The sequence below is a fragment of the Pezoporus flaviventris genome, unplaced genomic scaffold (genome assembly GCF_033815535.1).
Source record: "Pezoporus flaviventris isolate CSIRO_AGI_PZ_B2104156 unplaced genomic scaffold, CSIRO_AGI_Pfla_v1 ptg000035l, whole genome shotgun sequence".
NCBI lineage: Eukaryota > Metazoa > Chordata > Aves > Psittaciformes > Psittacidae > Pezoporus > Pezoporus flaviventris.
Window position 1 is genome coordinate 4,685,801 of NW_026892583.1, and position 15,098 is coordinate 4,700,898.

Sequence of the window (15,098 nt, forward strand, 5' to 3'; positions counted from 1 at the left end):
GAAGGCTTGAGGCTGAGCAACGCAGACTGGAGCCCTTGTGCATGGGGGTGAAGTGCCCTGTAAAAGGGCAGGAAGGAGCAAACTGCTACTGGTGGTGCCCCACCGCCACCTGAGGTGCAAGCTAAGGGTGGGAGACTTCCTCTGTCTTGTAATGGATCCCTGTGTGTTGCAAACTGTGCTGTACACTATGGGACAACACTGCTCTGTTCCTTAAGGAAGTGTTGTGAAGTTTACATATAATATACAGTACATAGTGTAATATAGTACAAACATGTACATCTATATTAATTTTATCTATGACGAAAAGCAGAAGTGTTGCATAAGAGATTAGTCTTTTTGTTAATGCCATTGTTATATAAATTCTGCTAGTTTAAGCTAGACGGTGAAAATATAAAGAAGAATTGTTGGCATATCAGAACAAAAGAAAACCCCAGATTTTAAGTATTATTTAGTGATACATAACCTGGGCCCAGAGAGTGTATAAAGCTGGAAGAAACTTGCAGAGCAAATCTAGCACAGTTCATGGGCAGCCTTATGCTCTATCCCCATCTGCTGTGCCACAAGCATTATTTTAGCAATAAAGCCAAGATTGTACCACGCAGGGCTACAGACAAGTGGCAGCACAGGAATTTGTACAGGAGTGCTCAATCAGCCAACTCTTGATTGCAGTCATAGTAGGTTGGAGAAGACCTGTAAGATCATCCAGCCCAACTGTTCCCCTAGCACTGCCACGTCCACCACTAAACTGTATCACTGGGCACCTCATCTCATCTACAGTGTTTGAACACCTTCGAGGACAGTGCCTGCTCCAATGCCCGACCACCCTTTCAGCGAAGAAATTGATCCTTACGTCAAATCTCCCAACCACCCGCCCCGTGCAGCCTGAGGCTGATACCTCTTGTCCTAAAAATACTGCAAAAAATACAGCAGCAAATACCGTGCTTGCAGTGCTATCACCACTAAGCGATCCCACTACAGCACGCTGCTACACTCACAGGGTCAGTTATCGCGGGCATGGCTGCACACAACAGCACAGTAGCGAGCAGAACCTGCGGGCACCAGAGATGCAAAGAGCCTGCCAGCCCTGCTGTGGCTGCATGCACCTCAACACCGGGAAGCAAAGCTACATGCTGACTTTAATGTGTTATTAGGGACAGGAAGGTCGGAGCTGCTACTAAAGACGGAGCCGAATCCCATCACCCTCCCACCGCCATCTTGACAAGGGCGACCCCTTCCCCTGAGGGAGAGACGCGGGGCAGCAGCGCAGGCGCAGTGCGCGGCGGGGCAGGCACGTGACGCGGGTCAGCTGAGCGCGGGCGGAAGTGGCGGGTGCGGGCCTGTGGTGCCGGTGTCCGCCATGGCGTCCATTCTGGACGAGTACGAGGACTCGCTGTACCGCTCCGCCGCCGTGCAGCACAGCCGCGCCAGCGTGGGCATCCCGCACTCCGGTAGGTGGGGAGCGGGGCGTGTCAGGCGGTGCGGGGTGCTGCCGGGTGCCGGTGTAAGGCAGAGCAGTCAGCTCCGGCTTGGGTTTGCGTCGCTTCTCGGGTGGAATGTTTTGGTGCAGGGGACGCTCGAGCCCATAACACCCTGGGGTGCATCGGGAGGAGTGTGGCAGCGGGTTGAGGGACGTGATCGTCCCCCTCTGCTCACCCCTAATGAGGCCACATCTGGAGCACTGGCTCCAGTGCTGGGCTCCTCAGTACAAGGGGCTGCTGGAGGGGGTCCAGTGGAGGCCACGAGGATGATCAGGGGTCTGGAGCATCCCTGTAATGAGGAGGGGCTGCAGGAGCCGGGCCTGTTTAATCTGGAGAAGACTGAGATGAGATCTCATCGATGCAGATTAGTATCTCAAAGGCGGGTGCCACGAGGATGGTGCCAGACTCTTTTCAGGGATGCACAGCACTGGATGAGGAGCAATGGCCATAAACTAAACCACAAGGAGTTTCACCTCAACATGAGGAAGAACTTCTTTACATTGAGGGTGGCAGAGCACTGGAGCAGGCTGCCCAGGTGGGTTGTGGAGTCTCTCTGGAGACATTCAAAACCAGCCTGTGTAATCTGCTGTAGGTGACCCTGCCTTGACAGAGGGTTGGACTAGGTGATCTTCAGAGGTCCCTTCCAACTCCAATGATTCTGTAATGCAGGTCATCTTAGCAAAACTGAGATGCTGGTTATCTGTGGGATGGCTTTATAAGGCCATAGGCCCTGTGGTGTGTAGTGATGTGTGTAGGAAATGTGTATGTGAAGTGCCTTCGTAGTCACAAGTTATAACCACACCTCAGCGCTATTCAGTTCAGGACTTGTGGTAGTTGAGATCAGCTCTTGACTGTTTCTTCCCCTCTGAGGAACCCAGCTGTTACAGTATTCTGGCTGTGTGCACAGCTGTACCTGCATGGGGTTAGTTTCCAAACCCAGGGGCAGTTTACCAAAGGCTTAGTTGTTCGAGTGGTTAGGTTAGTGGCAAAGTTACTGCTGAAGAAGGTTACCAAGAAAGCAATCTATATCACTGTTAAGCTTTTCTAACAGGTCTGTGAAGCTTTGGTACACAGTACTGTCCAGGGAGGTGTGCAATCAATCTAAAGTAACGGTGTGATGACCAGTTAGTTGTTTCTTTCATGCGAGAGAAAGCAAACAGATGGCAAGTATGTTCTATGATAAATTCAAGGTTTATTAGGTTCAGTAACTGTTCTCTGTTTGATGTCACGTCACAATGGTTTTTTGAGTGCTTGGAATCGGATGGGCATATTCCTTCAAGTTTTTTCCTTACACAGTGTTGCTGGCTGTTAACCTTTGGGGAAACTAGGTTGTGATTCTATATAGGTGTTAAGAATTGATGGATTCTGTTATACTATGTATATTATTGAGTGCAAATACAAAGACAGAATTACTCATTACATGAGTCTAGGTACTGAAATAGGTATGTCCCCTCTGTTTGTTTTAACATGCATAGTTATTTTGTTGTGTAATTTTAGATAAAGATTAAGTGTCCTGAATAAGTGTTGTGCAAAACAGTGCTGGGACAAGCTGTGTTACATAAGATAAATTTTCAAGGACTCAGCTTTTCTTGAGGGCTGCAACCCTGTCTCCAGTCATGACTGTTATAGTTGAGAAATCTGCCTGTTTGCTGACAATTGATGTTGGCAAAGGAAGTTTGGGAAACTGCTGAATCGCAAAGGTACGTCCTCATCAGGGTTTTAGTTGTCCTTAAATCAGACCTGGTAATTTTGCATGAAACTTGGGCTGGTAGAAGTTGTGGGCAATCTGAAGTTGACCTTGGGAAAAGATGCAACAAATAGCTAACTTCCTGAAAGCAATCCTTGAGGTTAGGTTGGAAGTTTTGGAAGTTAAAACTTACTTCTCTATTTCAGTTAATGACCTTGTTAATGTTTTAGTCCCTGTGCTTGTTAAACTGCAGGTGCTGTTTCTCAAGTTGTGGATAACCAAGCAGTGACCCTGTTGCCAACCTAAAGTATTGCTGCATTGTCTTCAAAGGCTGCAGTTCCAGAACAAAAAGACCTGTTTAGACCCACTAGGCTTGACTGAAGTTTGTGAGCTTAGATCTTTGAATGGTTTAAAAGCTCTATGGAAAAATGCAGATTTGCCCAGAAATCAGTAATGGGAAATGCTGCAGTAGAATCCCAGCCTGAACAGAAGGGGTCAGGATGAAGGAAGGCACTGTTTGAAAGGAATGCATGTTATAAAATAGACATCTCCTTTGTATACAGGACTGGAAGTTAAAGAAGTTAATCTTTCTCCTGCTACAGACACTAGTTAAAATCCTCATGTTAGTGGTGATGATTCTACACTAACAGCAATTAGCAATAGTTGTAATGGATACAGCCCTAAAGAGTCAAGAATGCTGGAATCCAATCTACTGGCTTGAACTATGGCTGAATTACAAAAAAAAACAACCCAAAATCCAACAAACACAAACTCTCCCACTCCAGCTCTAAACCCCTACCTGTGTATAGATACTATTTGTTCCCTTTCCTTCCTGTGTCTCAGTCAGCCTTGTTTTGCTTAGTGGCAATCTGAAAAAACAGTTCAGGATTGCCTGAGTGGCTGTGACTTGCTGACCCGTTGGTATGTGAGTTTTTCCTATCAGGGTAATCCCTCCTTTTTCTATATATATAAATGTGGTTATATTTATTACTTATCTGTTGAGATGACATGATGTGAATCTGTAGCTTGGGAGCTTGGTCCTCAAGTTTTGAAGCACAGTTCATACCAGCAAATTTAAACTGTGGCATTGCAGCTCCCTAATCTGAAATTAAGAACATCTGCTTTGCTTCACTGGAAATAAAGGAATGCACATCTGCATAAGTGGGAAATGTTTAAGATGTGGTTCAATGTGGGAGAAGAAAACATACGTGCAGAGCAAAAGGTTGCCTACTCAGATTGTGGTTGCTTTGTCTGTTCCTGTATGTGCATTTTTCCTCTAGAACAAGAATCCTTTAAAGATCCTGCAGCTGGTCTAGTGGTGAGGTGGAGTCAAGGAGAAGGCATTGGTGGAATAGGCAATTGAAGGATTCGTAATGTTAGTAGGCTGCTTTCCACTGCTACACTGGCTTTTTCAACAGCAACAGGGCTGAAATTAGAGATTTTCAGGATAACGTGCGGGAGGTTATAGGCATTGAGTGTGCTTTGAAGTGGTGCTGTTAGTCCCAGGCTAGTGTCAGGCCTACGCTCTTTAGAATGGAAGTAGTCTGTTGCCTCTGAAATACAATTCCAGATTTCTTTTTTTTTTCTGTAAGTTTACATCTTCCTAGTTAGCTGCTTTGGCTATGAATGGCCTTAACTTAGTATACCTCTTTTTGGGTTTTAATCTTCCTGTTCAGGCTAACTGCTGCATGGATCTGCTTGCTTTAGGTATCAGTTCATTGCATGTGGGTAGTAGTATACCAGTCTGTCTTGCTTTTAAGCTTGAGGTAGTGTGGTCAGACTGATCTTCTGCTGTTTTCTTTGTCAGAGGCTTATGTAAGACTGTGCATATGGGAAATTCAGTCCCTGGGAAAACTTGTCTCATGGGACAGATACGGGTGAAACTGTGATAAGATCTGTTTGTGGAGGCACACATGTTCCAGGATTTTGCTAATGAGTGTCATCACTTGGGTCTGGTTTTATATGAATGCTGCCTTATTTTGCAGTTCACTGGCATATCTGAGCTGTTTTGTAGGGTTTTTTTTGCTTCCTCATAGGAAGACCATAAAGAGTGCTGTTCTCATTTAGGAATAGAATGGCACAGTCTCTGCAAGTCTTATGGTTTTGGATGTTGAGGTTTACTCATCTTCAATGAAAACTAAATCTGTCATGCTGATTCTCTGTGCTGCCACATGGTGTTACAGCCCTACTTGCCTTTCAGTTTGTTAACTGCTTGCCTGTGGCTGGGCTTTTGTCTTTGCTGTAGCCAGAGGTATGAGTTTGAACTGCATCTTGTGCTTTGCCCATTTGCACTGAAGATCACAGAGGGTTTTAAAAGCATAGACTTCTAAGCTTTATTTATTCATGTATTAATATATTTCTACAGAAGTATGTCACTTCCCTCAAGTCAGACCTTACTTCTCCATTCTTTGCCTTACCCGCTTTCATAAATAATCCGTCAATACGCGTTCCTATGGATGTCACATTTCCCAAGCTGACTGGGACTAGACTGACTAGCTGAATACTTACCTGGTCACATGAGCTAACTTGCTCTGGTTGTACACTCCCATTTTCAGTTCATTGATTTGTCAGGTTTGCTTGGTTGGGCTTAAAATGCAACATGTGTCCTATAAGGTCGCTGTGTCTTACCCAACTTCAACCCTTAACTCTGGGTAATGCCCCTTAACTGAGCATTACTTAGAATTCAGGCCTGTTTTTTTTTTAAAGGATTTGAGGATTAGCTTAGTCTGGCTCCATCTGGGGATTTGCCATGAAACAGTAAACCAGTCTGAATGGGTTTTGGATCAGGAAGCAATTTAAGCCAAGACTAAAGCATTGATTCAGCAGTCACCAGGTCTTGGTTATTGCTTTGGCTCTAACAAGTAGTTCACATGCCTTCCATCTGGAAAGCTACAATTAGGATAGTGTTATGGTTGGTAAAACAGGGTTATGGCAAAAGCATCATTGTGACCTCCAGCTGTGTTCCCTGCAGCAAATAATCCAATAAACTTTTCTCTGTGATTAAGTCTGCTATGTGGATACAAAAAAACCTCAACGTGGCTTTCAAAATAGCTTTAGTTTGTGAATGATGGATGTCAAGTATGATAGCTTGTTCAATCCCAACATGGAATAAGACAGAAATATGTTTCAATTAAGACCATAATGGTCTCATGGGTAGCTTGTGTGGGAGTGTCGAACCAGAGCCTTCTTTGTGTCTTCTCTGATACCAGCCATTCTTTCCTGTCTTGAGCAAATAAAATGTCAACCAAGGAAAACAAATGACTTTGTGATTCTGCTCTCATTTTCAGCTTTTTATGCAGTTTATGTGACAGTTTTGTGGCTTCCCCTGGAATTCTGTGTGCTTTCAAATTAATGTTAGTGACAATTTTGCAGTTCTGTGACAAGGCAGTAAAATGTATTGCTCCTTTTCATTACAGTTATACATACCCATGACAAGGCAGTAAAGTGTATTACTCCTTTTCATTCCTGTTATACATACCCGTGTAAGTGCTGCTCTCTGTGTTCATGCTCCCTTTTTAGTATAACCCAGAGCAGGCGATGATCCTTCTAGTTTTATTTTAGGTTAGAATTTGATGTAGTGTGGGGTTGTGGTTGTGGGGTTTTGGTCTTGTTTTGGTTTTAAGAGTTTGTGTTCTTTCTCCAGGATATGTGAATGCACGTCTGGAGAAGGAAACACCAATATTTAACAAGCAAAGGATTGATTTTGCTCCTCCAGAGAAAATTAACAGCTTAGTGGTCTCCTCTAACCAGCTGTGTATGAGCCTTGGCAAAGACACCCTTCTCAGGTAACGCTGCCAGAGACCTGCAGTTATTGCTTATTTTCTCTTGCCCCTTTCTTTCTCTTGTCTTTTTTCCCTGAAGTTGTTAACTTACAAACTGGATAAAAAGCCAAGGTGGAAACCCAAGATGGAGAACAGTAAGCAATTACGCCTACATGAACTGTTGTTGGAAACATGCTTTCATGGTTTCTGTTTTCAGGATTGATCTTGGGAAGCCAGATGAACCTAATCAGGTGGAGCTGGGACGCAAAGATGAAGCCAAAGTCTACAAGATGTTTTTGGACCACACAGGTAAGGCAACGGACTATGATGTTTACAGACAGTGGTTGGCAGAAGATGCAACTGAATGTGCATAACAAGAGCTGGCAAAAGAGTTCTCTTTCTGTTCTGTAAATAAGGAGAAGAGGTGGTTCTTCTATGGGCAGGACTCCATTGCCCAGGGGCTCTGCCTGCTGATTTGCCCTTGTGCTATTAGGAAAACACACTGGCTTGTGTGTATGTTGTTGCTTTGGACCTCTTTGAAATGAACACATGCAATTAGTTCTGAGTGAGGCTGTTAAAAACAATTAAAGGAAATCTTTGCAGTCACCCTGGGCTGTATCGGACTGTATAAGACTTAGAAAGGACTGTAAAACATCTGCAGCTCACTGTAGCCTTGCCTGATTGTAAAAAACAAACCAGAGGTTTGGAAAGGGCTGCTTGTATCTGCCACCAGCTGCCAGGGATAGGAGAGAACTCTGGGAACTGTTTATCCTTAGAACACTTACTGAAACAGAAGAATATGTTCTCGCTGGAGCATCTGGGGCTAGTAATTTAAGTTTTCCACTCATGGACTACCATCCTGATCCAGCATGGAAATCCCCCACATTCTAAGGAATGTTTGGGAAAGTCTTGGATTAAGTATGTTGATACCAGAGCTTATCAAATGTGAGGATTAGAAGCCTCAGGAATTTGGCTTGCTTCGGCACAGTCTTAATTTGTTCTCTCCTTCTCTTTCCCATACCCCTCTCCTGTTGGCAGGCTCCCATCTCCTGATTGCTCTGAACACCAGTGAATGCCTTTACCTGAACAGAAGTGTTCAGAAAGTGCGAGCACTCTCCCGCTGGAAAGGCCACTTGATTGAAAGTGTGGGCTGGAACAAATTCCTTGGTACAGAGACCAACACGGGGCCTATCCTGGTGGGGACAGCCCAGGGGCAGATCTATGAGGCTGAAATCTCTGTCAGTGAGGGAAGCCTCTTCAGTACTAATCCCGACCAGTACTTCCGACAGGTCTACACTCTGGAGGAGGAATCAGGACCTGCCCCAGTCTGCTGCTTGGAGATTGAACGAGGAATAGAAGGGAAATTTTTTATTATAGCCACCACTCAAAAGAGACTTTTCCAGTTTGTTGGCAAAGTGCCTGAAGGGACAGAGCAGCAAGGCTTCAGCTCCATATTTGCTTTGCATGCTGACCATTTGCCAAGCTTCCGGGAGTTTCCGGCCAGCTTTGGTTTCAGTGAGATAGCCTTTTACACCCCAAAACTGCGCTCCAACCCACGCTCCTTTGCCTGGATGATGGGAAATGGTGTTTTGTACGGTACACTGGATTATAGCCGTCCCGATTCAATTTTGAGTGATGAACGGGTCTGGGTTTATCCTTCTGATATTGACATAACTGTGAACAAACCGATATCCATTGTACTTACCCAGTTCCACTTCTTGTTGCTGCTGCCTGATCGAGTGAAGGCTGTGTGCACTCTGAATGGGCAGGTTGTTTTTCAAGATATGTTCCTGGAGAAGTTTGGTTTTTTGACACGCATGATCAAAGATCCCACAGTCCAGCAGATCTGGATCCACACTGAGAAAGTGGTGTTCCGCTACCATGTCCAGCGGGAATCTAGAGATGTGTGGAAGATGTATATGAATATGAACAAATTTGATTTAGCCAAAGAGTATTGTAAAGATCGTCCAGAGTGCCTAGATATTGTGCTGGCAAAAGAAGCAGAGCACTGCTTCCAAAACAAGAGGTATCTAGATAGTGCCAAGTGTTATGCGCTGACCCAGAGCTACTTTGAGGAAATTGCCCTTAAGTTCATTGAAGCCAAGCAAGAAGAGGCCCTGATGGAGTTTCTGATTAAGAAGCTGAGTAATCTGAAGCCTTCTGAGAAGACACAGACCACTCTGCTGACCACGTGGTTAACGGAGCTGTACCTGAACTGGTTAGGTGTACTGGAAGGAGATCCCTCACAGCGAAATCTCTACCTGGATACACGGGAGAAGTTTCGCACATTCCTGAGCAGTCCTAAAAACAAAGACTGTTTGTTTAATAACCGGGCATCTATTTATGAGCTGTTGGCAAGCCATGGGGACACAGAGCACATGGTCTACTTTGCAGTCATCATGCAGGACTATGAGCGTGTAGTAGCTCACCACTGCCAGCACGATGAGTACGATGAGGCTCTAAATGTGCTGTCCAGGCACAGAGACGAGAAACTGTTCTACAAGTTCTCTCCAGTCCTCATCCAGCATATTCCCAAGAAGGTAGTTGATGCTTGGATTTCTATGGGCTCTAGACTGGATGCTAGGAACCTCATTCCAGCCCTTGTTAACTATAGCCAGAGTGCCAGCACCCAGCAGATCAATGAAGCCATTAGATATATGGAATTCTGTGTCTATCAGTTGGAGGAAACTCAGCAAGCCATTCACAACTACCTGTTGTCTCTTTATGCTTTGTGTCGGCCGGATTCGCTGCTATCATACCTGGAGCAAGCAGGAACCAACCCAAACAGGATCCACTATGACTTGAAGTATGCATTGCGCCTGTGTGCAGAGCATGGGCACCACCATGCATGTGTCCATATTTACAAAGTGATGGAATTATATGAGGAGGCTGTGGATCTTGCCTTACAGGTACGTGTGTCTGTGCATGCATGCCATGACATGTAGGAAAGTTATCTTGACCAGCTGAGCATTTGAGAGGAACTGAACAGATTTCATCAGTACAGGAGCTGTGCAGCTAAGTAGGAAGAAAGACCTGTCTCTGTTAATGTGCTTCTTGCTTTCATGGTTGTTTTAAGTAGACAGCTGGCTGTGACAAGCCATAATTGAAGGTAGAGGCATGGAAAGTACAAGGGGGAGTACTGTCTGCCTTAAGCTTGGTCTCTAACATCAAATACTTCTAACATATCTGCATTTATGCAATACTTGTATAGCTACTGTTCAGGATTCTAATTAATTCCTATTCCTACATGATGATAACTATCACAGAAGAATGCCTTTGTCAGCTTAGTCTGACCTTCAAGGAGCCATTGGATCTTTTTCATTGGCATTGCGATGTCTCTGCTGCAGTGTGTGGCCAGCACAGATACTATGACATGGATTTGCCCTTACTGTAGTGCTAGGCTTTGTGGTTGTCTGCTGGTTAGCAAGAAAATCTTCAAGGAGACTGCTGGTGGAGAGGAGAGGTGTTTGACATGTAAACAAGGAGCAGGCCAGTAGTGCAGCCCTAGGCAATGAGATAGCAATAGAAGTTATCTATTAATGCCTCCTATGATGGACAGCAGGCTTTGAAGTTGAGTGGTGGATAAACGAAGAGGGAAGCTTACCTCAATTTCCTTGTCTGTCCAACTTCTAGGTGGATGTTGATCTTGCGAAGTCCTGTGCAGATCTCCCTGAAGATGATGAGGAACTCCGGAAGAAGCTCTGGTTAAAGATTGCTCGCCATGTTGTTCAGGAAGAGAAGGATGTCAAGAAGGCAATGGCCTGCCTCTCCAGCTGTGCCCTGCTGAAGATTGAAGATGTCTTGCCATTCTTTCCAGACTTTGTCACCATTGACCATTTCAAGGAGGCAATCTGTAACTCTCTGGAGGACTACAACAAGCACATTGAGGAGCTGAAAAGGGAGATGGAGGAAGCCACACAGAGTGCCAAGAGAATCCGAGAGGACATCCAGGAAATGAGAAATAAGTATGGCTCTGTGGAGCCTCAGGAAAAATGTGCTGCTTGTGACTTCCCACTTCTAAACCGCCCTTTTTACCTTTTCCTGTGTGGCCATATGTTTCACTATGACTGTCTCCTCCAAGCGGTGTTCCCAAACCTTCCTGCCTATAAACAGGCAAAACTTGAAGATCTTCAGAAGAAGCTGGCAGCTACCAGTCAGCCTTCCAAGAGTCACCATCGTCCCAAGGACACAGATACCATTAGCTTGGGGAAGGGGCAGCAGAGCCGGGAACAGATCAAAGCTGACATTGATGATATTGTGGCAGCTGAATGTGTGTACTGTGGGGAGCTGATGATCCGGTCAATTGACAAGCCTTTTATTGATCCCCAGAAGTATGAAGAGGAGATGCAGAGCTGGCTGTAGTTTTCCAAGCCTGTAACTGTTAGTACACAAGAGCAGTTTTGTTCACAACTTGTGAAGCTTCTGTGGTGAGAATATAATCTCCAGAAGCAGGAACACAGTGGCAACTGTTGAACTCTTAATAAAAGAGTAGTGGGGTCACTATGGTGAGCTAGTCTTGAAACATGTGGAGAAATAGCTATGGCTGTCTAAGAACTTGAACAATAGTTAAGAGTTAATCTACTGGAATATATTTAGCAGATGTTTCCTGCTTGCAGTTCTTCTGAGGTTCTCAGTGTGAAGCTAATGGAGTGCCTTGTTGTCCAGAAGGAATTGGGAACAACCTATGATTTATCTTCCCTGTTGTGTGGTATTTGTTTTGGTGAAGACAAGCTTGAAGGAAAAGGTAGTGAACACTAAGCAGTGTAGGGTTCATTCATCATCCAAAGCTAGAATTGCCTTCTGTTTCCTTTTTGCTGAGAGTCTATAACCACATACATGGAAAGGACATGAAAGGACAAATGCTCTTGCATTTATATTTTGTATTTGTGTAGCATGATGTTTACATGTTTCTACACAATGTAATACAAGAATGTGTGTAATTCTCAAGCAGGAGTGTCTCATAATACACATTTGTCTGAAATTTAAGGTGTCTAATTCTCTTTCCCACAAGCTATATGGACAAGACCATACATTTCAGTTTTCTCTAGCTACTGTTTCTGGCAATATTTTGTAGCCTGTTCACCCCTTCCTCACTATCTGAATCCTATTTCTAATACAGCTGTCTTTGTATAGTGGGTCTTGGTTTTGTCTTTGCCCAACCCAAAATTTATATATACAGTAGTCAGGTTTCAGCTGGTAGATATTCTGCAAGCAGGAACACAACCTGTTTGTATTGTCCTGTTGTCATCCACCACAAGCCGCACTTGAGCACTAGACAGGAGATCCAGTCATAGGTTCCCTGAAGGGTAGACTACAGAAAAGTTCTGTTGGTGTGAAATTTGCTATTTGAAACCAGAACCTAGTGACTAGGCAGTCTTGCCTTCCTGACAGTATTTGATACTTTCTGGAGGTGGCAGCAGGTCACTTGTAGGTCTATTGCTCCGACTTGGGAAATTTTTCCCAGAAGGTGGAGATCACTGCATTGTGGGTGAGGGAACAAACCATCGTATTCAATTGACTTAGCAAGGATTCCTTGGTTTAGTTTTGAAGAAACTAAAGTTTTAATGAAATTCTGCTGTTTGAGGCTGAATCCCAAATGTAGTGATTGGCAGAAGGATGGAATCATCTAAATTAAAAATGATGATTCTTGTAATTAAGGCAACAGAAAATACTTTCTCCTGCAAAACTTCTTCAGTTCTTTCACATGAATGCATGTGCTTGAATACCTCCCTGCCTGCTAGTCATGCTCTTTGTGGCATTGTAGAAGTGTGTCTTCACACCATTGAAAGGGATTATAAATTGGTTTCCTCAAGGAGCTGACCTAAGAATGTTGGTAACTGTACAGCAGTCCAGGAGAACATCCGTGCTTTTGTTGGGAACTTCAGCCTGGAATGAATGGATCTTATCTGTATAAAACTACATGAGTAATAAAAGCCAGAGCTGACAGTAGGAATACCTGAGGTTTTGAGACCCTCTTTTCATTGTTGGAGCCATGGGATAGGCAGTCTCATTGCCACCTGGTAGTGTTTGTTGCTGCTTTATCAAACCACTGTTTCAAGTGTTCAGAAACCACACATGCTGTAGTTTTGTTTGGCTCTGGATAGCCTTTTGCTTTGAGTAAGTCAGTGGGTCTGCCAGAAGAATTTGTGATGAAAACTGAATGTGATGTCTTTTGAAGTTCAGCATTAAACCTGTTGTAACTGGCTGCTCCTGATTCATCATCTTTTCATGTAAGCAGTGTGATGCTTAAAGTTGTATATGTCATTCTAAAGCAACAGTAGCCCCTTACCTAAACCAGTTTCTGAGCAAAGGCAAGTGGCCATTTTTCTGCCCTTTAGCAGAAACGTGAGTAGCAGCTCATTCTGATGGAGTCATTTCAAGTTCTTTTCCTTCAGATGTTCTTAATACTTGTTCCACCTCTTTTGGGTTTTTACAGGATGCTTTCTTCGTATATTGGTATATATATAGGTATGTTAGAATTATTCCATTCTTTTCCTGTTAGTGCTAGAGAACAGTTGCATCATTAAATGCTTCTGTTGTGCTCTGCAAATTAGCAATATTATTTGCTTATAGACCATTTCAGGGAGATCTGCTTGTCCATAGGATTGGAAGAAGTGTGTGTCTGTAGGAGCTGAGGCATAGCAAGTAAATAAAAGCTCTCAAGTCTTTGCCTGAGATGGGGTGATAGGAACTACTATCACCCTCAGGATACTACTCAGGAACTACTGATTCCATTCTTGGGTATTAATATGTCTCACTTAAGAGAAGTAGAACTAGGTTGTTTGTTTGTTTGTTTGTTTTAATGACTAGTATGCAACAGTCTCTAAGGGCTGTGGGCTTGTGCACCAGATCCACGCACAGGAAGCTATATAAAGATATCTGCTGAAGTTTCCTTACAATGCCACATGCTTCAAAAGTTTCAATAACCACTCACCCGTGCTTCTGTTGTAGTATCACTCAGTGAAAAAGGTGAGGGGTTTTTAGGGGGAAGTGAATTTACTGTACTCCTGTAATCTAATCTGAGATCTTTTCCTCTTTGCTTTCAGAATAGCATTTTTATCTGTTCTCCTTGTAACTTCAGCACAGTTACATTTTAGAAATCACAGTCCTTTGTATGTTTTTTTTTAGCTGTGAATGAGCTGTGTACCAGCTGTTACAAATGATGTGCCCTCGGGCCTTGTCCTTGTCGGTGTGAATAACCCCTACCATTTACTGTAATGCAGCTAGAGAAGGCCATATCCACAGAGCCCCAGCCCTCCATAACCAGAACAAATACCTGTAGATAGATTTACACTGAAGATACTCAGCTGTGAAGGCAAGGCCTAAAGCAAACTTTGCCTACTACCTCACCTCTCCATGGCTTCAAGCAAGGGATTGGTGAAATGCGGTGAGATGGGGGAGACGATGGGGTGTGTGTGTGTGTGTTACGGAAGAGCTTGTAGAGATTTTGGATGCAGTCACTGTTGGCCTATGTGATTGGAAGCTGCAAACAAACGCGTAGAGCTCTGTTTTGCCTGAATGACTGGGCTGGAAACTATGGGAGGCAAATTCTTGACAAGCCACTAGATGTCATTGCTGTCCATTTAAATACTGCAGTTTGTTGCAGGGAAGTGAAAGGCATTCTGTAGCAGAAGAAAGAACCGTACCAAACCATGAGGAGCTGAAGCAGGTTCCAAGTGCTTTTGGGGGGCAGGTTGGAGAGAGACCTGTAAGGTAGTTACTGCAGGCAAAGATGCTAAAAAAAAAATTGTCTTTAACTGAAAGGCAATTTCAGTTCTTAGATCACCATTTTTCAGGTTTTGAATACCAAAAGCTGGATTTATTCAGTCAACAAATGAGTACCAGTCCTCCTTTGTTTAACTGCGTTCTCGTGTGAGTTCCTGCAGACGTAGCTGATTTAGTAAACTGTAGAGAGACAGTCCCTGGGCTTAGAGTTACAATATGTGGTGTTCTTGGTCTGGCCATTTCTGCTTCCTCTTCACCCTGTCTTGGCAGCAGTGATGGTGGAAGTGAATGTGAGCCAGCTCCTTAGTTGCCTGGGTTCTCATGTAGTGTGTTTTGTTAAAACTGCCAGTAAAGCTGGATTTGTAATACAATATTGGACACAGACCTGCATGAACAGAGAAGCTGGTGTGTTTGCTTTTCCTCTGAGCTGCAGGTTCGTAATCCCAG

The 15,098-nt window shown here is 44.1% G+C and overlaps 1 protein-coding gene across 1 annotated transcript; it reads left to right on the top strand.

Moving 5' to 3' along the window:
• The first annotated feature begins 1,292 nt into the window (after nt 1-1,292).
• VPS18 (VPS18 core subunit of CORVET and HOPS complexes) lies at nt 1,293-13,131 on the top strand. Its single transcript, XM_061462293.1, has 5 exons — nt 1,293-1,448; nt 6,809-6,950; nt 7,144-7,235; nt 7,965-9,835; nt 10,560-13,131. Exons 1-5 carry the CDS (start codon nt 1,358-1,360, stop codon nt 11,286-11,288), a joined length of 2,925 nt encoding a protein of 974 aa, XP_061318277.1. The 5' UTR covers nt 1,293-1,357; the 3' UTR covers nt 11,289-13,131.
• The last annotated feature ends 1,967 nt before the right edge of the window (nt 13,132-15,098 follow it).

Bases quoted from the DNA above. Each gene is read 5' to 3' on its own strand.
- VPS18 (XM_061462293.1), top strand. From the start codon at position 1,358: ATGGCGTCCATTCTGGACGAGTACGAGGACTCGCTGTACCGCTCCGCC. The intron at 1,449-6,808 runs GTAGGTGGGGAG...TTCTTTCTCCAG, and splicing joins CGTGGGCATCCCGCACTCCG to GATATGTGAATGCACGTCTG. The intron at 9,836-10,559 runs GTACGTGTGTCT...TCCAACTTCTAG, and splicing joins CTGTGGATCTTGCCTTACAG to GTGGATGTTGATCTTGCGAA.